Consider the following 23,977-nt stretch of genomic DNA (forward strand, 5'->3'; position numbering starts at 1 on the left):
CAGATAAGAAGTAGGAGCTTTGGAAGGTAAATATGAGTCAGAGTGAAATCTTAGAAATTGTTTCCATTGTTGAAGATTTAAGTCCAATGACTTTCATTTGGGAGACAGACCCAGCTGAGTGATGTTTTTCCTGACATTTTTGAATTTTCTATATATTAACTAGCAAATAACAATACAAAGCTAGGTGAAAGATTAAGAAGTAATATAACTTTACCAGGTTTGAAGAAAAGACAAGATTCTCAATGGGAAATAAATCTTTTAGGGAAGGATTTTAAAAACATCAACTAGTAGCATTTCTTTTCCAGTATTTCAAACACTCAGAAAAGCCTAGGTTAAAATTCCTGCTCTTCCCATTCATGGGATGTGATTTGGATAAAATTTTTAAAAGTATTTTTAGCATAGTTCCAATCGGTAAAATGGAGATTTTAAAAGAAACATTCTATGGAAAACATGCACAGTGGCATACAGTAAGAAATTCTTTTAAACAGAGTTCTCTATTTTTATTAAGTTTCAAAGATCTCCCAAGTTAAATCAGTAAGGCATAACACTCTCAGAAATAAATTCCAGTGTAGTCCATGAATAATTCTCTTTTCTTTAAGTTCTTCTGTTTTCTCTTGAAAGTTACTTAGAAGAAGAGGAAAATGAGAAACTACATGGAAATAACAAATTTTATCCTGCTGGGACTGTCAGATGACCCACAACTTCAGGTTGTGATCTTTGTCTTTCTGCTCATAACCTACATGCTCAGCATCACTGGGAATCTAACCATTATCATCCTGACCCTGCTGGATGTCCACCTCCAGACCCCCATGTATTTCTTCCTCAGGAGTTTCTCCATATTAGAAGTGTCATTCACAACTGTTACTATACCCAGCTTTCTGGCCACCATTATTACAGGAGATAAAACCATTTCTTTTAATGATTGTATGACTCAGTTATTTTTTTTTTTTTTCATTCTCTTGGGAGTCACTGAGTTTTATTTTCTGGCTGCCATATCCTACAACCGCTACATTGCCATCTGCAAACCGCTGCATTACATGACCATCATGAATCACAGAGTCTGCACACTGCTTGTGTTGGCTTCTTGGCTGGCTTCATTCTTTATCACATTTCCATTACTCATATTCTCCCTACAACTTGATTATTGCAAGTCCAATGCTATAGACCATTATACTTGTGATTTTTCCCTCCTTTTACAACTTTCTTGTTCAGACACCAAATTCCTAGAGAAAATGGTGTTTTCTTGTGCTGTGTTTACTCTGATGTTTACCTTGGCATTAATAATTCTGTCCTACACATATATCATCAGAACAATTTTGAGGATCCCTTCTACCACTCAGAGGACAAAGGCCTTTTCCACGTGTTCTTCCCACATGATTGTTGTCTCCATCTCTTATGGCAGCTGCATTTTCATGTACATGAATCCATCAGCAAAGGACAGGGTCTCTTTGAGCAAGGGAGTAGCTGTGTTAAATACCTCAGTGGCCCCCATGCTAAACCCATTTATCTATACCTTAAGGAATCAGCAAGTCAAGCGAGCCTTCATGGACATGGCAAGGAAGAATACACTTTTCTCAAAGAAATGAAAAAAATAAAAGCCCTAGTTCATAAATTGGAGACGTTAGGAAATGCAGTTAAATAAAACTCAGAACTTCTCAAAATCTATTAATTTTCATATTGTCTCCATAGAGCTATTTTTTCATTACTCATACTTCCATTGACAGCAACTTCACAAGCATACTGTATACATTATTTTTTTCTATTCAAATTCCCATCCTTCTTTCATGCACTTCCCTTCCTTTGGGCTCAGTTTTTCATTCTGTGCTTCCCAGGTGGCACTAGGGGTAAAGAATCCACCTGCCAATGCAGGAGACACAAGAGATGGAGGTTCAATCCCTGGGTGTGTAAGATCCTCTGGAGAAGGAAATGGTAGCACACTCTAGTATTCTTGCCTGGAAAATTCTATGAATAGAGGAGCCTGATGAGATATGGTCCGTCCTGTAGCAAAAATCTGGCATGATTGTGCAGCTGCATGCATGTGTTCCACTCTGTAACTATGAAACTGTCATTTCCTTCTTTGAAACTTTAAAAATTCCATTTCTTCCACAATATTTCTTGGGAAATTAAATTCAGACAGAAAGAGGCAGTGCAAGAATGTTCAAGAGAGACCTGTGTTTCATGATTTCATTCCTTCTAGAAATTCAGGAAATAATAAATCATGTTAAACACTAGTTTTAATTTACTGTACAAGACCATGAGCATAATCTGACCATCTTATTAGAGTGTTACACATATTATTTTCTCCATTCTATGGCCTACTCAGTAATTACATAAAAAACAGCACAACTAAAAAAATAATGGAATTATAGTTTCTTGAGAAATCAAAACCTTTTCTTATTCAGTTCAGTTCAGTCGCTCAGTCGTGTCCGACTCTCCGCGACCCCATGAATCACAGCACGCCAGGCCTCCCTGTCCATCACCAACTCCCGGAGTTCACTCAAACTCATGTCCACAGAGTCGGTGATGCCATCCAGCCATCTCATTCTCCGTCATCCCCTTCTCCTCCTGCCCCCAACCTTTCCCAGCATCAGAGTCTTTTCCAGTGAGTCAACTCGTCGCATGAGGTGGCCAAAGTATTGCAGTTTCAGCTTTAGCATCAGTCCCTCCAATGAACATCCAGGATTGATCTCCTTTAGAATGGACTGGTTGGATCTCCTTGCAGTATAAGGGACTCAAGAGTCTTCTCCAACACCACAGTTCAAAAGCATCGATTCTTCGGTGATCAGCTTTCTTCACAGTCCAACTCATTAAACAACTTAAAATCTTCTCTGCCATAAAATTTATCAGTTTGAGAACAGTTATGAGTATATACTTTCAAGAAAACTGTGAAATTGTCCCTCTTTTGGGGAACTGTTTAATTAACACATTTAACATAATGATTTCTAATAAAAGCCTGAAGAATTAAATATTATTGGAAACAATATGTGACAGCATTGCTACAGTCAGTTGTATATTTAATGCTTGATGTCAAGCTGTTTTTTTAAATAATTAATAGCTGACAGTTTTTACAACTTTCTCACATTAGTGGTTATTTTGAGTTAATATTGTACACATATAATGCATCCAAATGCTTAAATAACAATTAATAAGGATAAAAATGCTAAATGGCAAAATTTTACTGTGTATGAATTTGAGATTTTCTTTCGTTAAAAATTTGTATGTTCATGCTGTTTTAAGCGTTATAATGTAGCATTGCATTTGAAAATATATTGGTTAGAATTTAGAAGATGATTATGCAAGATCTTGCAATTCTGGTACTAAAGTTTCTTTTTCTTTTTTGACTTTTCCATGAAGTCAAAATTTCAAATAATACTGAATGTTACACAAACTCATCTTACATTTTCTAACCATTTTTCTAGAAAGACACCTGCCAATTTTTTTTTACCCTTGGTGCCTTTTCATTTATTCAGCTAAATTCTTCCTGATACGTGTGTATTATACTCAGTTGAGAGACTTAGATCCATACTATGCTGAAAAACCAAGAAAACAACTTTAAAAAATACTGAAGAGTTCTCCAGTTTGGAGAGAGTCATGGGGTTACTATTTCCTACCTTTTTGTTGAAACAATAATTTATACAGTTAATTGGAAATATTTGAAAATACTGAGGTTTAGAATTGATTGATGATGTGGGTTTTGATACCTGAATAAAAATATACTATAAACTAGCTAGTTATACTTCCAGGAATTAAAAGAACTGTAAAATTATTGCAAAAGATATGAGTGAGTTTATGCTGATATTAGATAATGTGACTGTTTATATAATTCTACACAAACTCTTTAGTGATTATTATAAAGGTTTCAATCAGTCTAAGCATTTTAATGATCTGTATCAGAAGTAAACACAAGTTGTGTCTAAAGGGCACTATATTAATAATTTAGAATTTTCAGACCTTAGCATCCCTGATGAAATTACTCAACTCTATCCCTGTGTAATACAAATGCAGGTATAAACAGTGTGTGAATGAAAGGGCTCAGGTGTGTTCAATTAAACTTTTAACACAAATAGGAGGTGGGTCAATGGTGGCCCATGGATCACAGTTTGCCCACCTCTGTTTCAAACTTTTCCATAAACATTGGCTCGTATATTATTTCTTATTTAATATAAGGTAACTTGACTAAAATTTGAAAATTCAATAAAAGATGTAAGATTTTAAAATTTAACAGCAACTTTTATTCATTTATCTATTTTTTGTTAAGAAGGTGAATGAGCAAAATTTTATAAAATATTTCCAGAGGAAAAGATGAGGCAAACATTTCTAGCTCATTTTTGGACATTTATATTGTTCTTGATATTAAAAGCTTAAGTGAGAAATAAAGTCACCAACAATTTAACTCATAAATGAGGAGATAATGTTCTAACAGAAAAGATCAAAACTAGTATTTCATGTTACATCTGGTCTTCTCCAAAGATAATTTATCTTTAGAAAATTTATTTGTGGAATTTGCCGCATTAAAAGACTAAAAATGAAAATCAAAGGTTGAAAAATAAAATCACATATCCTCTGATAATATGGAGTGACCATTCATGATTTTTTAAAGTTTCTTAGTAAAAAAAAAAAAATGGAACATTATTTCAGTAGCATAAGTACCTGACTAGATCATCGCGACTGGATATGCTACATGCTCCTTGTTTGGCTCCAATTTGGAGAAGTCAACAAAAAATGAAGTTTTGAGACAGTTGGGTACCTAGGGGTACGTTCCCAATGGCTCAGTGGTAAAGAATCCTCCTGCCAATGCAAAAGACTCAGGAGGTGTGGGTTCAGTCTCTGGGTCAGGAAGATCCCCTGGAGGAGGAAATAGTAACCAGTGTTCTTGCCTGGGAAATCTCACGAACAGAGGAGCCTGGTGGGCTACAGTCCATGGGGTCACAAGGAGTCAGACACAGCTGAGTGACTGAACATGAACATGCACAAGTGTGAGAAAGGTGAAAAATGACACCAAAGACTTTTTGCTAAGTTTGCTAGCTTGGAAATTGCATCAGAGTTAAGCAAAAAGATAAAAAATAAATTATAATTTAAGAATTCACACTGAAAATATACAGGTAAGAAAAGGCTTGTGTTTAAGTTCTGGTTTAAAATATAACAAAATATTTAAAAACTTCAAAAAAGGGGTAAAGCAATATAAAATCAACTTCATATTTATTGAATCTGCTTGATTTGTACATGAAACTATTTCTCCTGTTTCTATCATCATGTATACTTGAAAATATTCATAATTTAAAGTTTAGAGCAAACGTCACTTTTAATGTTTTAAATAGTAGCTGCAGTCTTGGTAAAATCAGTTATAAGATGAGAAGGACCACTATAACTGCTTTTATTCAATACTCTGCTGGATATTCTATCCAGGGAACTAGTTCAAGAAAAATTGAAAAGTATCAGAAAACAAAACAAAAAAACAAAAATCATTCTTTACAAGTAACGTGATTTTCCTCCTAGGACCTTACTGTATTTGCACTAAATGTTTCTTAAACTGGAAAGTCTCATCTCCCAGATATTTGCATGGTTAGCACCCACCCCCTCCTTTGGATCTCTTTCCAAATGTTACCACAATAAAATCTACTCCATGGACACTATTTAAAATTACAGTAGCTCCCCACTTCCAAGGCATTTCAGTTTTCTCTTCCGTTTCAAAATACTGGCAGGTGAAATACTAAATAGTTTACTAGTTAATTACATTTATGCTTATGTCTACATTCTCTCACATCCTTCAACCCATGAAAGCAGGGATCTCTGTCCACTTTGTAGGTGAACTGATTCACTCCCAGCAGTGGTGTGCTGGAGCCTGTCTTTCCACATGCCTATTGATGGGAATGGCAACCCATTCCAGGATTCTTGCCTGGAGAATTCCGTGGACAGAGGAGCCTGGTGGGCTACAGTCCATGGGGTTGCAAAGAGTCAGACACGACTGGGTGACTAACATTTTTGTATCCAAATAGTGATTATTTTCATATTTTGTTGCTCAAACTCTTTAACAATAATACATATGGCAAACAGTTTTTAAGATTTTATTGAGTACCAGAGATTGGTTATACACCAAAATTATTTCATTGTATTTATTCATTCAAAAATATTTATTGCGTATCCACCACAAGACTGACAGACGTTCTAAATGAGAGAATAGTCAATGTTTAACAACTGCCTCTCAGGAGTAAAGGTGAGGTGCTGATTTGTTGAGTTTGTCAATTTATATTATGAAAAGTCAAAATTCAAGGGAAATAATCACACTAACTGTCCTAGGGAAAAGTCCAGAATTTCTTGGGGAAAAGTGTGGACACTTTAAGTACAATAAACAAAGAGTCAAATCTAAATCAAAGTTTTGCACACTCAATATCATGTATTGTTTATGAAGTTGCCTCTTCTACCTCAGTCATTTTGCCTTTTGACACTTTCTTTTTTAAAAATAATTTTATCCATTTATTTTTGGCTGCACCACGGTTCTCTAGTTGAGACAAGTGGGGGCTACTATCTACTTATGGTGTCTGAGCTTCTGATTGTGGTGGCTTCTCTTTATGTGGAGCACGGGCTGTAGGTGGCAGGGGTCAATAGTTGCATCATGTGGGCTCTGTAATCGTGGTTTCCAGGCTCTAGAGCACAGGCTCAATATTTGTGGCACACTGTCTTAGTTGCTCCATGGCATGTGGTATTCTCCCACGTCAGGGATTGAACCCATTTCTCCAGTATTGACAAGTGGATTCTTTACCACTGAGCCACCAGGGAAGCCCAAACATTTTCTTATTCATACTTACAAAACTGATTCACCTGTGCCTTTAAATAATGCCTCATCAGCCCTCAGGTAACAAATTACCCTGAGAAAACAGGAAAGAGAAGATAAATCCAGTTCCACGTGTATGACATACATAGAGAAGAAATTTCTAAATCTCTTTTTCTCAAAGCAGCATTTGTAGGAAAGTATGACAATCTCTGAAGCCTAAGGAAAATATTACTTAAATTGCATGGATATATAATCATAGAATTACAATATAGTCAATTAAATCTGTGCATTAATACAAAGAAACTGTTTTAATAAGTAGTGCTTTTATTATATGAAAAGTGGCAAATATAAGAAATATTTGACTAGTCCCCCGAAGTGCAACTGAATTTGTACACAGAGCCAATAAGAGACAAAAAGCCGTTATGAGTTGCAGTATAATGAAATGTGTCCCAAATTTTGCAATATCAGGAATTAAGGATATTGTGGGTCAAATATTACCAGTCGAACCAGAGCAAGAATATAATCCTTGAGAGCCATGACAGGGTTAATTCACCATATTTGTTTTGAGAGTACAATAGAAACCAAGTAAATTGCTAACTCAATTCACCAACTCTAAAATTATATAATTATTGGGAGGAAGGAGGAAGGTGGCGGAGGAATAGGATGGGGAGATCACTTTCTCCCCCACAAATTTATCAAAAGAACATTTGAATGCTGAGTAAATTCCACAAAACAACTTCTGAATGCTGGCAGAGGACATCAGGCACCTAGAAAAGTAACCCATTGTCTTCAAAAGAAGGTAGGAAAAAACATAAAAGATAAAAAGAGAGACAAAAGAGGTAGGGACAAAGCTCCATCCCAGGGAAGGGAGGCTTAAAAAAGAGAAGTTTCCAAACACCAGGAAACACTCTCACTAGCCAAGTCTGTGGCGAGCCTTGGAACCTCAGAGGGTAACATGCTGCTTCTGCTGCTGCTGCTGCTAAGTCACTTCAGTCGTGTCTGACTCAGTGTGACCCCATAGACGTAAGCCCACCAGGCTCCCCCGTCCCTGGGATTCTCCAGGCAAGAACACTGGAGTGGGTTGCCATTTCCTTCTCCAATGTGTGAAAGTGAAAGTGAAGCCGCTCAGTCGTGTCCGACCCTTAGCGACCCCATGGACTACAGCCTACCAGGCTCCTCCATAACCGGGAGGAAAAAGAAATAAATAATTAAAACCCACAGATTACACGCCCAAAGGTAACTCCCGGCAGAGAAGCAGCGCAGACACCCACATCCGTCATTAGCAAATGGGGGCTGGGCAGGGAGGCGCAGGCTGCATTACTTAAAGTAAGGACCAGGCCTGAATGCCCCGAGGACAATCTGAGGGAGATAACTGGAGATAGCAAGGCAGACTGTGGGATAGCTACCCTGTGAAAAGGCAAAAAACCCTAACTTAAGACTCCACCAGACCCGCTCACGGAACAAAGGACTGAGTAGAGCTAGCCTGTGGCAGACGGCCCATCCCCCACTGAGACAGTCAGGGGAGGGTAGCCAGAGCTGGAAGGGGGCAATCCATGCCCCAGAGGGGCATCCAATACCAAACTACAAGGAGGCTTCATTGCTAACAAAGACTTCTTGCGTTTCTGGCCGGTCGACATCTGCCTGAGAAGGTGCACTGGTTGTACATCCAGAAAACTGAGTGGCAGGGACCAGGGAGGCGATAAATCACAACAACAATGTTCGCCAAACACCTGGCCACCTGAGCTGTTCAGACCGGAAAGGGCACAAAACACAGGCCTAACCAAGTCTGCGCCTTTGTGGAATACCCAAGTACCTGAACCTGAGCAGCTTAGACCCGGGATGTGCATGCAACCCAGCACCGGCCTCAGTTTCCAGCAGAGCAATCTAGAGCCTACATAGTGTAGACGGGGACAGCACACACGCCATGAGCAGGGGCAAACCCAGTGTGGCTGAGACACTGTGAGCATTCCCCACAGACGCCAGTGATATCTGTCTGCAGTGTTCCTCCCTCCCCACAGCAGGACTGAACAAGTGAGTCTTAAAAAGTGTCCACCACCACCCCCTAGTGTCAGGGCAGAAATTAGACACTGAAGAGACCGGGAAACAGAAGAAGGTAAAACAGAGGGAACCAACTTGGAAGTGACAGATGGAGAAGTCTTGAGGCTAACTCAAGAATAAACTTGAACCCAAAACAATAAAGTAAATGCCAACAGGATCATACTTATCATAATTTCCTTAAACGTAAATGAGTTGAATGCCCCAACGAAAAGACAAAGATTGGCTGAATGGATACAAAAACAAGACCATGATATATTTTATCTACAAGAGACCTACTTCGAAACGAGTGACACATACAGATTGAAAGTGAAGGGCTGGAAAAACATATTCCACGCAAATAGAGACCAAAAGAAAGCAGGAGTAGCAAAACTTATACCAGATAAAATAGACTTTAAGAAAAAGGCTGTGAAAAGAGACAAAGAAGGACACTACATAATGATCAAAGGATCAATCCAAGAAGAAGATATAAAAATTAAAAATACATATGCACCCAAAATAGGAGCACCACAACATGTAAGACAAATTCTAACAAGTATAAAAGGGGAAATTAACAATAACACAATAATAGTGGGAGACTTTAATACCCCACTCAAACCTATGGATAGATCAACTAAACCGAAAATTAACAAGGAAACACAAACATTAAATGATACCATAGACCAGATAGACCTAATTGATATCTATAGGACATTTTACTCCAAAACAATGAATTTCACCATCTTCTAAAGCGCACATGGAGCCTTCTCCAGGATAGATCACATCCTGGGCCATAAATCAAGCCTTGGTAAATGCAAAAAAATTGAAATCATTCCAAGCATCTTTTCTGACCACAATGCAGTAAGATTAGATCTCAATTACAGGAGAAAAAATATTAAAAATTTCAACATACGGAGGCTGAAAACACACTGCTGAATAACCAACAAATCATAGAAGAAATAAAAAAAGAAATCAAAATGTGCATAGAAATGAATGAAAATGAAAACACAAGAACCCAAAACCTGTGGAACACTGTAAAAACAGTGCTATGGGGAAGGTTCATAGCAATACAGGCATACCTCAAGAAACAACAAAAAAGTCAACTAAATAACCTAAATAACTCTACACATAAAATGCTGGGAGGGATTGGGGGCGGGAGGAGACAAGGACGACAGAGAATGAGATGGCTGGATTGCATCACCAACTCAATGGACATGAGTTTGAGTGAACTCCGGGAGTTGGTGATAGACAGGGAGACCTGGTGTGCTGTGATTCATGGGGTCGCAAAGAGTTGGACTCGACTGAGCGACTGAACTGAACTGAACTGAGGGTTAGTAGAAGGAAAGATATCTTAAAAATTAGGGCAGAAATAAATGCAAAAGAAACAAAAGAGACCATAGCAAAAATCAACTAAGCCAATAGCTGGTTCTTTGAGAGGGTAAGTAAAATTAACAAACCACTAGCCAGACTCATCAAGAAACAAAGGGAGAAAAATCAAATCAATGAAATTAGAAATGAAAAGGGAGAGATCACAACAGACAACACAGAAATACAAAGGATCATAAGAGATTGCTATCAGCAATTATATGCCAATAAAATGGACAACTTGGAAGAAATGGACAAATTCTTAGAAAAGTACAACTTTCCAAAACTGAACCAGGAAGAAATAGAAAATCTTAAGAGACCCATCACAAGCATAGAAATTGAAACTGTAATCAGAAATCTTCCAGCAAACAAAAGCCCAGGTCCAGATGGCTTCACATCTGAATTCTACCAAAAATTTAGAGAAGAGCTAACACCTATCCTACTCAAACTCTTCCAGAAAATTGCAAAGGAAGGTAAACTTCCAACTCATTCTATGAGGCCACCATCACCCTAATACCAAAACCTGAAAAAGATGCCACAAAAAAAGAGAACAACAGGTCAATATCACTGATGAACATAGATGCAAAAATCCTTAACAAAATTCTAGCAATCAGAATCCAACAACACATTAAAAAGATCACACATCATGACCAAGTGGGCTTTATTCCAGGGATGCAAGTATTCTTTAATATCCGCAAATCAATCAATGTAATATACCACATTAATAAAATGAAAAATAAAAATCATATGATTATCTCAATAGATGCAGAGAAAGCCTTTGACATAATTCAACATCCATTTATGATAAAAACCCTCCAGAAGGCAGGAATAGAAGGAACATTCCTCAACATAATAAAAGCTATATATAACAAACCCACAGCAAACATTATCCTCAATGGTGAAAAATTGAAAGTGTTTCCCCTAAAGTCAGGAACAAGACAAGGGTGCCCACTCTCACCACTACTATTCAACATAGTTTTGGAAGTTTTGGCCACAGCAATCAGAGCAGAAAAAGACATCAAAAGAATCCAAATTGGAAAAGAAGAAGTAAAATTCTCACTGTTTGCAGATGACATGATCCTCTACAAAGAGAACCCTAAAGACTCTACCAGAAAATTACTAGAGTTAATCAATGAATATAGTAAAGTTGCAGGATATAAAATCAACACACAGAAATCCTTTGCATTCCTATACACTAATAATGAGAAAATAGAAAGAGAAATTAAGGAAACAATTCCATTCATCATTACAAGGAAAAGAATAAAATACTTAGGGATATATCTACCTAAAGAAACAAAAGACCTATATATAGAAGCTATAAAACACTGGTGAAAGAAATCAGAGAGGACACTAATAGATGGAGAAATATACCGTTTTCATGATTTGGAAGAATAAATATTGTGAAAATTAATATATTACCCAAAGTAATTTATAGGTTCAATGCAGTCCATATCAAGCTACCAACGGTATTTTTCACAGAGCTAGAACAAATAATCTCACAATTTGTACAGAAATACAAAAAACCTCGAATAGTCAAAGCAATCTTGAGAAAGAAGAATGGAACTGGGAGAATCCACCTGATGGACTTCAGGTTCTACTACAAAGCCACAGTAATCAAGACAGTATGTTACTGGCATAAAGACAGAAATATAGATCAATGGAACAAAATAGAAAGCCCAGAGATAAATCCACGCACCTATGGACACCTTATCTTTGACAAAGTAGGCAAGAATATTCAATGGAGAAAAGACAATCTCTTTAACAAGTGGTGCTGGGAAAACTGGTCAACCACTTGTAAAAGAATGAAACTAGAACACTCCCTAACATCATACACAAAAATAAACTCCAAATGGATGAAAGATCTAAATGTTAGGCCAGAAACTATAAAACTCCTAGAGGAGAACATAAGCAAAACACTCTCCGACATAATCCACAGCAGGATCCATGGTCACACCATGACCCACCTCCGAGAATATTGGAAATAAAAGCAAAAATAAACAAATGGGACCTAATAAAAATTAAAAGTTTCTGTACAGCAAAGGAAACTATAAGCAAGGTGAAAAGACAGCCTTCAGAATGGTAGAAAATAATAGCAAATGAAGCAACTGATAAAGGATTAATCTCAAAAGTATACAAGCAACTCCTGCAGCTCAATTCCAGAAAAATAAACGACCTAATCAAAAATGGGACAATGAACTAAACAGACATTTCTCCAGAGAAGACATACTGATGGCTAACAAACACATGAAAAGATGCTCAACATCTCTCATAATCAGAGAAATGCAAATCAAAACCACAATGAGGTAGCATTTCACGCCAGTCAGAATGGCTGCTATCCAAAAGTCTACAAGCAATAAATGCTGGAGAGGGTGTGGAGAGAAAGGAACCTTCTTACACTGTTGGTGGGAATGCAAACTAGTACTACCACTATGGAGAACAGTGTGGAGATACCTTAAAAAACTGGAAATAGAACTGCCATACGACCCAGCAATTGCACAGCCCTGTTTATAATAGCCAGGACATGGAAGCAGCCCAGATGTCCATCGGCAGACGAATGGATAAGAAAGCTGTGGTACATATACACGATGGAGTATTACTCAGCAATTAAAAAGAATACATTTGAATCAGTTCTAATGAGGTGGATGAAACTGGAGCCTATTATACAGAGTGAAGTAAGCCAGAAAGAAAAACACCAATACAGTATACTAATGCGTATATATGGAATTTAGGAAGATGATAAAGATAACCCTGTGTATGAGACAGCAAAAGAGACACAGATGTATAGAACAGTCTTTTGGACTCTGTGGGAAAGGGCGAGATTGGGATGATTTGGGATCATGGCATTGAAACATGTATATTATCATATGTGAAACGAGTCGCCAGTCCAGGTTCGCTGCATGATACAGGATGCTCGGGGCTGGTGTTCTGGGATGAACCAGAGGGATGGGATGGGGAGGGAGGAGGGAGGAGGGTTCAAGATTGGGAACACTTGTACACCGGGGGCAGATTCATGTCAATGTATGGCAAAGTAAATACAATAATGTAAAATAATTAGCCTCCAATTAAAATAAATAAATTTTTTAAAAAAGAAAAAATGTAAAGGGTTTCGTGTGCCATGAGGTTTGGAAATGTTGATTTAAAATTTTTTTTCATTCTTTATATGTGAATAATTTGGCATTATAATTCTTCTATAGAGTTTCCCCTCTTCATTATAAATTCATATACACACTACTATCTATACCATTATGTATATTAGTAATGGTGTCACTATGAATTATTTTCTTAGGTGTTATTATTCTTTGTTTCTAAGGTGATTTTTTTTTTCCCAGTATTCACTATTTTGCAAATTTGATCTTCAAGAAGTCTTCTGTGTCATCTTGGAATTTCCCACTCAGTGTTGGAGCATAGTAGTGTTGTCAATCTTTCAAAAGACAAAGCTAGGAAAAAAACATGTTAAGAAATCATTAGTTTACCCTACTGCTTCTAATTTTAATTCAGCACCACTGAATTATTGTCTCATCATATTTGATTGTCCCCCCTCCTCCTTTTATCCCTTCAGTGAAATTCCTAGTTCTCAACATCAGTATATCTACTAGTTTACCCAATGCTAAAATTCAGATAAGGTGAAATCAGAATTACTCAGTCAATACTATCAATGATAAATCACAAACTGTATGAAGTTAAAGCTATGTTTGTAATCCTTTTACCCTATAGACTGCCCAACAGATGGTCCATGATCAGAGCATGATATTTTAAAAAGTCACACACTAAATTATTTTTATTTCTTTCTTTGCTTTTAACTCCTGTGGTTCTTTTACTCACAGCATATTACTGTTATTTCATTTGATTTTTATTCATTTTTATCATTCAAATGATTTTTATTTATTTTTCTTATAATATGATACTTTAAACTTTACATAAAGTAATGATATGGTTGAAAAATCCCAGTTTTGTTAAATAGGGAAAAATCATTTTCTTGACAAAATATTTGCATGTATGATGACAACCACAAATTGGCATTTGCAATTTACCTCTGCAAGGATTAAATCACGAGCCACTGCAGCTGCTGACCTTCAGCACCTCTGGAAGGACTTCAGGGTGGAGATCAGGAAGGAGGCACCCTGTGCTCTGGGAAAAAAATGAAAGAACAGGCCTTCAGATAGATATTTTCAAAAGATTTTATGAGCCCATTTTTTTGCATCTCCTTGTATCTAGACAGCAATAAAATCATTATTGGTGACATCTGTTCCTTGTGACTAGCAGCAAGCCTTGTCCAACTGCAGGTTATCACCCTTCACTAAAATCACATATAATGATGACCTTCATCCTTGCCTCTCTGGAGCTGTTTCTCAGAGCTATCTGAAATACTGTCTGCAGAGTTATTGTTCTCATTTTACCTCAAGTAAAACTTAATTCACAACTCTCATGTGCATTTTTTTTCAGTTAACAGTGGTATGAAAATGTCAATCTTTTTATCATATATTTATTCACTCAAAATAAAGTTAAGCATTCAAATTCTGGGTATGGTTTAAGCCATTATATTATTTATCTACCTACCTACCTACCTATCATCATATATAGCTATAGTCTGCCTGTCAACTAACCACTCATTTTCTTAATTGGAAATATTGCATAATGGGTAACAAGCTACACTTTGGAATCGTGAATCTTATTGCAATCATGTCTCCATGGTTTTTAATCTTTGTCATGAGTGTGAATTAGTGGAATGATTACCCTAAATATTAGTTTTTTCAAAAGCAAAAGTCATAAATAAATATGTGTACTTTGCCTATTGATGACTAATTTAAATAATGTAAATACAACAATTAGCAGTGTTTCATGCATACTAAATTTTCAACAAAAGGTGGACATTATAATAATTAGTAATATTTCAAAAAGCTTTAATGTAGGTGCACATCCTGAAATCACCAAATAAAATATCCATTCTAAAATCATAGCAATATACAGAAGTTCTAATTTTTTATATTGAATAGAGTTGTTTTTTTAGAAAACAGTAACAGTATTTATGGTAGGTAGCAACATACTGATCTCCTAGTGATAATTCACATTTTAGAAAAAACATAGCCTCAAGAGGATTTATCCTGGTATCTTGGCACATCTGCTGTTTTGCAGAGTATACATGATTGTTTTGAAATGAGTATTTTTTAATGTGCTGAGTCTCATAATACTTCATATCAGCATGCTTGAAGCAATAAGCTTATTTTTAATTAAATGATAAAGACAAGGGATAAATGGTGTTTTGTGTGGCTTTTTGAGTGTTATTTCATCTTTTCTACTTTCCCTTAGAGACACTATCCCCTTAGGTTTCTTGTAAAGAAGCACTCACTCCTTTTAAATAATTTGAACCTGGCAGATATTTCCCAAGTACCAAACTAGCTAGTCACCTCAGTTGTGATAATCTTTATGGATGTTGGTATGGTGAGATTTGGTTGAACAGATACAAATTTTTTAGTAACAGAGAGAAGTTTACTAGAAAATTTTATTATTCAAGTCATATATTCAGTTTCATGTTATAGTGAAGAAAATTCTATTACTAATATAGTCACACTTCACTCTCTGATTGGAATTAACATGAGAATTCATTTAATATTATTTTCCATTCTACAAAATTAAATATTATTTTCCAATAGATATGTTTTACTCTATTATGGCTGATGTTTATTTACATAGTCTAGAGAAAAAAAAAAGGAGAAGGCAATGGCAAGTCACTCCAGTACTCTTGTCTAGAAAATCCCATGGATGGAGGAGCCTGGTAGGCTGCAGTCCGTGGGGTCGCTAAGAGTCAGACACGACTGAGCAACTTCACTTTCACTTTTCACTTTCACACATTGGAGAAGGAAATGGCAATCCACTCCAGTGTTCTTGCCTGGAGAACCCCAGGGACGGGGGAGCCTGGTGGGCTTCCATCTATGGGGTCACACAGAGTCAGACATGACTGAAGTGACTTAGCAGGAGAAGCAGCAGAGAAAAAAAAAAAAATACCAACATATTCTACTAATGGTGGTAAGTAGTGTCTTACTTTTCTTTTAAATTTTTAAGAATAATTATTACGTGAGAGATGCCGGCTCCAGCAGCGCAGGTGCAACCGAACACGCACAGAAGCTTGGCGGAGAGGAGCTACCCCACATCCAAGGTAAGGTACATCTTCCAGCTGCTTTGCTGGAGCAGCTGTGAAGAGATGTTTCACGACCAAGGTAAGAGAAACCCAAATAAGACGATAGGTATTGTGAGGGGGCATCAGAGGGCAGACACACCGAAATCATAATCACAGAAAACTAGTTGATTTGATCACATGGACCACAGCCCTGTCTAACTCAATGAAACTAGGCCACCATGCCGTGTGGGGCCACCCAAGATGGACGGGTCATGGTGGAGAGGTCTGATAGAATGTGGTCCACTGGAGAAGGGAATGGCAAACCACTTCAGTATACTTGCCTCCCATGAACAGTATCAAAAGGCAAAATGATAGGATACTGAATGAGGATTTCGCCAGGTCGGTAGGTGCCCAATATGCTACTGGAGATCAGTGGAGAAATAACTCCAGAAAGAATGAAGGGATGGAGCCAAAGCAAAACCAATACCCAGTTGTGGATGTGACTGGTGATAGAAGCAAGGTCCGATGCTGTAAAGAGCAATATTGCATAGGAACCAGGAATGTTAGGTCCATGAATCAAGGCAACTTGGAAGTGGTCAAACAGGAGATGACAAGAGTGAACATAGACATTCTAGGAATCACTGAACTAAAATGGACTGGAATGGGTGAATTCAACTCAGATGACCATTATATCTACCACTGTGGGCAGGAATCCCTTAGAAGAAATGGAGTAGCCATCATGGTCAACAAAAGAGTCCGAAATGCAGTACTTTGACAGAATGATTTCTGTTCATTTCCAAGGCAAACCATTCAATATTACAGTAATCCAAGCCTATGCTCCAACAAGTAATGCTGAAGAAGCCGAAGTTTAACAGTTCTATGAAGACCTACAAGACCTTTTAGAAATAACACCCAAAAAAGATATCCTTTTCATTATAGGGGACTGGAATGCAAAAGTAGGAAGTCAAGAAACACCTGGAGTAACAGGCTAATTTGGCCTTGGAGCACAGAATGAAGCAGGGTAAAGGCTAATAGAGTTTTGCCAAGAGAACGCACTGGTCATAGCAAACACCCTCTACCAACAACACAAGAGAAGACTCTACGCAGGGCATCACCAGATGGTCAACACCGAAATCAGATTGATTATATTCTTTGCAGCCAAAGATAGAGAAACTCTATACAGTTAGCAAAAACAAGACCAGGAGCTGACTGTGGCTCAGATCATGAACTCCTTATTGCAAAATTCAGACTTAAATTGAAGAAAGTAGGGAAAACCACTAGACCATTCAGATAGGACCTAAATCAAATCCCTTATGATTATACAGTGGAAGTGAGAAATAGATTTAAGGGACTAGATCTGATAGATAGAGTGCCTGATGAACTCTGGACGGAGGTTCGTGACATTGTACAGGAGACAGGGCTCAAGACCATCCCCATGGAAAAGAAATCCAAAAAAGTGAAATGGCTGTCTGAGGAGGCCTTACAAATAGCTGTGAAAAGAAGAGAAGCTAAAAGCAAAGGAGAAATGGAAAGATATAAGCATCTGAATGCAGAGTTCCAAAAAATAGCAAGGAGAGATAAGAAACCCTTCCTCAGAGATCAATGCAAATAAATAGAGGAAAACAACAGAATAGGAAAGACAAGAGATCTCTTCAAGAAAATTAGAGATTCCAAGGGAACATTTCATGCAAAGATGGGCTCGATAAAGGACAGAAATGGTATGGACCTAACAGAAGCAGAAGATATTAAGAAGAGATGGCAAGAATACACAGAACTGTACAAAAAAGATCTTCATGACCCAGATAATCACGATGGTCTTCACTCACCTGGAGCCAGACATCATGGAATGTGAAGTCAAGTGGGCCTTAGAAAGCATCACTACGAACAAAGCTAGTGGAAGTGTTGGAATTCCAGTTGAGCTATTTCAAATCCTGAAAGATGATACTGTGAAAGTGCTGCACTCACTATGCCAGCAAATTTGGAAAACTCAGCAGTGGATACAGGACTGGAAAAGGTCAGTCTTCATTCCAATCACAAAGAAAGACAAGGCCAAAGAATGCTCAAACTACTGCACAATTGCACTCATCTCACACACTAGTAAAGTCATGCTCAAAATTCACAAGCCAGGCTTCAGCAATATGTGAACCGTGAACTCCCAGATGTTCAAGCAGGTTTTAGAAAAGGCAGAGGCACCAGAGATCAAATTGCCAACATCCACTGGATCATGGAGAAAGCAAGAGAGTTCCAGAAAAACATCTATTTCTGCTTCATTGACTTTGCCAAAGCCTTTGACTGTGTGGATCACAATAAACTGTGGAACATTCTGAAAGAGATGGGAATACCAGACCACCTGACCTGCCTCTTGAGAAACCTGTATGCAGGTCAGGAAGCAACAGTCAGAACTGGACATGGAAAAACAGACTGGTTCCAAATAGGAAAAGGAGTATGTCAAGGTTGTATATTGTCACCCTGCTTATTTAACTTCAATGCAGAGTACATCATGAGGAACGCTGGGCTGGAAGAAGCACAAGCTGGAATCAAGATTGCTGGGAGAAATATCAATGACCTCAGATATGCAGATGACACCACCCTTATGGCAGAAAGTGAAGAGGAACTCAAAAGCCTCTTGATGAAAGTGAAAGAGGAGAGTGAAAAGGTTGGCTTGAAGCTCAACATTCAGAAAACAAAGATCATGGCATCTGGTCCCATCACTTCATGGGAAATAGATGGGGAAACAGTGGAAGCAGTGTCAGACTTTATTTTTTTGGGCTCCAAAATCACTGCAGATGCTGATTGCAGCCATTTAAAAGATGCTTACTCCTTGGAAGGAAAGTTATGATCAACCTAGATAGCATATTAAAAAGCAGAGATAGTGCTTTGCCAACCAAGGTCTGTCTAGTCAAGGCTATGGTTTTTCCCGTGGTCATGTATGGATGTGAGAGTTGGTCTGTGAAGAAAGCTGATCGCCGAAGAATTGATGCTTTTGAACTGTGGCGCTGGAGACGACTCTTGAGAGTCCCTTGTACTGCAAGGAGATCCAACCAGTCCACTCTAAAGGAGATCAATCCTGGGTGTTCATTGGAAGGACTGATGCTAAAGCTGAAACTCCAATACTTTGGCCAGCTCATGTGAAGAGTTGACTCACTGGAAAAGACTCTGATGCTGGGAGGAATTGGGGGTGGGAGGAGACAGGGACGACAGACAATGAGGTGGCTGGATGGCATCACCGACTCGATGGACATGAGTTTGAGTGAACTCCGGGAGTTGGTGATGGACAGGGAGGCCTGGCGTGCTGTGATTCATGGGGTCGCAAAGAGTCAGTCACGACTGAGCAACTGAACTGAACTGAACTGAAATAACATACAAATAAATAACAGTGATTTAAAGATGATATTAATTCTCTTTGAATAAAGCATTGACTATTTCTCATCTATTTATGAATCTGTAAATGCAAGAACATGAAGCTTTATATATGTATTTACACTTACATTTCCAGTACCTCATGGTGTACACGAGACACTTTGCTGTGTGGGAATGTGGAGGGAATGATCATTATTCTACTGTTCTAGACAAAGAGAACCTTAGCAACTCTAGATGTCAATCAAACATTACAAGGTTGGGGATGTTTTTCTTGGAGAATTTATTTAACATGTTTTAATAAATTTTTGAAAAAACAGAAAAATTAACTCCCTGAGGAGTACTAATTCTGACCAATACTTTGATTTATGACAATTAATCCTGATAATTATGGATTTTCAAATCTGCACTGGTTGCAGAACAAATATCTGATCTTTATTTTGAAATTACTCTAATACCAAAGATTGACCTACAAGAAAGTTCAATATATTTTTCAGAAAAAAGTAGAAATTAGGGAAAGAGCATGTTAACAAAATATGCAGGGCCAAATGAAGACCAGGTCAAGGAAGGAATGTTTAGATTCATCTATAGTTCTCTAAGAGCTGTCTTTTCCATTAACAGCCTGTAGAGTATTAAGCTAAGAGGAGAAGAATATGCTAATATACATGAAATTAAAAACAAAGATTTGATTTGCTTTTATTTATATAAATAATAAAATTATATGTCTAAGTAATGTGGCGTTTGTGAATTCCCATGTGAAGTAACAGGCTAAATCATGTAGAAGGAAAAGTATTATATATTCAATAATAAAAGGAAGAAAAGCTTCAGAACAGGCAAAAATATTGATTGGCAGAATAATTGCTGAGAAGGAAGGTAACTTACATTATTTTATTTTAAAATGAAGAAAACATTGTATACTCTACGATGTATTCTATTTTCTTTTTTTTTTCAGTGCTTATATTCTAAGTATATTTGGAATAGTCTACCTATTTCACAAATATTGACAAAGATTTCTTCAGAGTAAGAAGAAAATGAAGTTCATCTGGGTATATTTTAGTTGAAAATACGGCTTTAAAATATATAACCAATTAGTACTCTGATTTCACTAAGATTCTTTTGCTTTCATAAAAGAATTAAAGAATAAAAATGTTTTATTGAAAGATTTCATTTTTATGAAAAACATATATGCACTGTAATTTAATATCTGATTGAAAGATAATTTAATGGCAAGTGATGTTCACTGGAGGGACTGATGCTAAAGCTGAAACTGCAATACTTTGGCCACCTCATGTGACGAGTTGACTCACTGGAAAAGACTCTGATGCTGGGAAAGGTTGGGGGCGGGAGGAGAAGGGGACGACGGAGAATGAGATGGCTGGATGGCATCACCGACTCTATGGACATGAGTTTGAGTGTACTCCGGGATTTGGTGATGGACAGGGAGGCCTGGTGTGCTGTGATTCATGGGGTCGCAGAGAGTCGGACACGATTGAGTGACTGAACTGAACTGAACTGAACTGATGTTAGACTCTGAATATGTGTAACTAGGTGTAGATTGTGATGGTCTTTTCTGTGTTTTCTCTTTTATTATTTGGTTTCCATTACATGTGGCAAAATGCTGAAGTTCCAAATGCACTGTTAATTTTTTGTAAATATGACTATATCTGCTTTATATTCATTTTCAACTTTTCCTAGATTCAACTAGTATTTATTTGGCTGTGGTACGACACACTCATCTTCTCTTTTTCTCTTGTCCTTTCTATGCCTTCATCAGTAGTTCCTAGAGAAGTCGCTTCTCTAGGTGACTAATCAGTTTTGAATCAAATATCTCTTTAATATGAAATCTAAAGTATCAGAATTTAACTGTAGGTTTTAATTCACTTCACTGGTATAATTTTATTTTAATGAAGTTAATTAAAAATGAATGAATTATTTTTGAAATATGAACAAGGATTTATTTAATTTATTTAACAATGGACAAATTGGAATCGGTTGTACTTGACTGGAAGTTTGTAAATAAGGTGAAAAAAATCAACTCATGGATTTTATAGGTCAATTTCCAAAACTGAGTTGACTTCGGTAATAACAGTATTTGCAGCACAGTTCTAGAGCATATCTTCAAACTCAGGCAAATGGGTATGTTTGTGCACATGTATCCTTTAATATATCATATCTTAAGGATAAATCTATTCGAGTAGTTTCTTATTTTTATACCATTTTATTACAAGAAATTGTTTGAAATCACAGAGGAGAAATGAAGAACCATACAAGGCACACAGAGTTTATCCTTCTGGGACTGTCAGATGATTCCCAGTTACAGATCCTAATTTTTTTTGTTGCTGCTTCTAAATTACACGTTGACCATGATCGGAAACTTAACCATTATTGCCCTCACTCTGTTGAATTCCCATCTCAAGACCCCAATGTATTTCTTCCTCCGTAATTTCTCTTTCTTGGAAATTTCTTTCACAAGTGCTTGCATCCCGAGATTCCTAATCACCACTGTAAACAAAGAAAAGACAATTTCTTATATTGGTTGCATGTCTCAGTTATTTTTTTACATATTCTTGGGAGTTACAGAATTTTTCCTTCTGGCAGCTATGTCCTATGACCACTACGTTGCCATTTGCAAGCCTTTGCATTATACATCCATCATGAGCAGCACAATTTGTCATCAGCTGGTACTCAGTTCTTGGGCAACTGGATTCGTGGTTACTTTCCCTCCACTGATTTTGGTTCTTCACCTGGATTTCTGTGATTCAAATGTCATTGATCATTTCTTTTGTGATATTTCTCCTATCTTACAACTTTCTTGCTCAGACACACATTTACTAGAAATGATTGCATTTTTATTAGCTGTGATAATCCTCCTGGTCACATTGCTGTTGGTAATTCTTTCTTACTCTTACATCATCAAGACAATTCTAAAATTCCCTTCAGCTCAACAAAAGAAAAAAGCCTTTTCTACATGCTCTTCTCACATGATTGTTGTATCCATCACTTATGGTAGTTGTATATACATCTACATAAAGCCCTCAGCAAATGAAAGGATCACTTTAAGGAAAGGAGTGGCTGTATTAAATACTTCAATCGCCCCTTTGTTGAATCCATTCATTTATACTTTGAGGAACCAGCAAGTTAAGCAAGCCTTCAGAGATGTATTCAGAAAGATATTTTCTGCTTCAGACAAGTAATACTGTTTATTGAAATAACATGAAAGCATAAAAGAAACATTGAACAAAAGCTCTTTTGATGCTTCTACTACAAGAATTGATCTCTAATATTTAATTTATTGTATCACTTGTGCTTACCTGAGCTTAGAAACCCTTTCCATTCTATACATCTGAATTTAACTTTTTGTTCTTCAAAATGAAGTATTTCTGTGTTAGAAATATAAAATTGCAAAATTTATTTCCTCTAATAGCATGTTAGAATAAAATGAATGGAGGGATTTGGTTGTATTATGGAATATAAATTTTTGGAGTATTGTATTTCTTATTTTAAATGGATGTTCCATGATTCATTTAAAAGCCATAGTTTTAAAAATTCTTAAACTGAATTATTAAATATGCTTAAGAAGCTCCAAGAGAACTTAGTCTTTAAATGTGTAATGTAGAGTATTATTTTGTAGTGTTTTTGAATCAATTTAAACATTTTTGTCAGCTTAGTAAACAAGAATAATTTCCTATGTTTAAATTAAAGCATGGTTGATTTATAATGTATTAGTTTCAGGTGTACAGCAAAATAATTAAGTTATATATGTTCTATTTTTCAGCCTCTTTTCCCTTGTATGTTATTGCAAAGTATTGCACACATTTTCCTGTGCAGTACAGTAGGTCCTTGTTGGTTATATATTTTTATTATAGTAGTGTGCATATGTTATCACAAACTCCTATTTTACCCCTACCTTTCTCTTGGTTAATGTAAGTTTGTTTTTGTGTCGGTGAGTTTATTTACGTTTTGTAAGTAGGTTAATTTGTATCATTAAAAAAAAATATCCACATATAAGCAATTGTGTGTCATGACTTTGTGATCAGTTGTGTCCGACTCTTTGTGCCTCTATGGACTGTCCTCACCAGGCTCCTCTGTGCACCCAATTTTCAAGCAAGAATATTGCAGTGGGTTGCCATCTCCTACTCTAGGGCATCTTCCTCAACTGGGAAATCAAACCTGCATCTCCACCGTCTCCTGCGTTGCAGGTGGATTTTTACCACTTGAGCCATGTCATATGATACTTGTCTTTCTCTATCTGGCTTACTTCACTCATTGTGATAATCCCTAAGTCCATCCATGATGCTGCAAATGGCATTATTTCATTCTTTTTTGATGGTTGA

General features: G+C 37.0%; 2 protein-coding genes across 2 annotated transcripts; both read left to right on the forward strand.

The window, feature by feature from the left end:
• The first annotated feature begins 626 nt into the window (after positions 1 to 626).
• LOC129536353 (olfactory receptor 6C1-like) lies at positions 627 to 1,586 on the forward strand. Its single transcript, XM_055395206.2, has one exon. The coding sequence runs from the start codon at positions 642 to 644 to the stop codon at positions 1,584 to 1,586; it is 945 nt and encodes a 314-aa protein (XP_055251181.2). The 5' UTR covers positions 627 to 641.
• Positions 1,587 to 21,897: 20,311 nt separating this feature from the next.
• LOC129536293 (olfactory receptor 6C70-like) lies at positions 21,898 to 22,837 on the forward strand. Its single transcript, XM_055395117.2, has one exon. The coding sequence runs from the start codon at positions 22,007 to 22,009 to the stop codon at positions 22,835 to 22,837; it is 831 nt and encodes a 276-aa protein (XP_055251092.2). The 5' UTR covers positions 21,898 to 22,006.
• The last annotated feature ends 1,140 nt before the right edge of the window (positions 22,838 to 23,977 follow it).

Source organism: Moschus berezovskii, chromosome 6, assembly GCF_049115385.1.
Source record: "Moschus berezovskii isolate FMDL1 chromosome 6, NW_MosBer_1.0, whole genome shotgun sequence".
NCBI classification, from domain to species: domain Eukaryota; kingdom Metazoa; phylum Chordata; class Mammalia; order Artiodactyla; family Moschidae; genus Moschus; species Moschus berezovskii.

Bases quoted from the DNA above. Each gene is read 5' to 3' on its own strand.
- LOC129536353 (XM_055395206.2), top strand. From the start codon at position 642: ATGAGAAACTACATGGAAATAACAAATTTTATCCTGCTGGGACTGTCA.
- LOC129536293 (XM_055395117.2), top strand. From the start codon at position 22,007: ATGATCGGAAACTTAACCATTATTGCCCTCACTCTGTTGAATTCCCAT.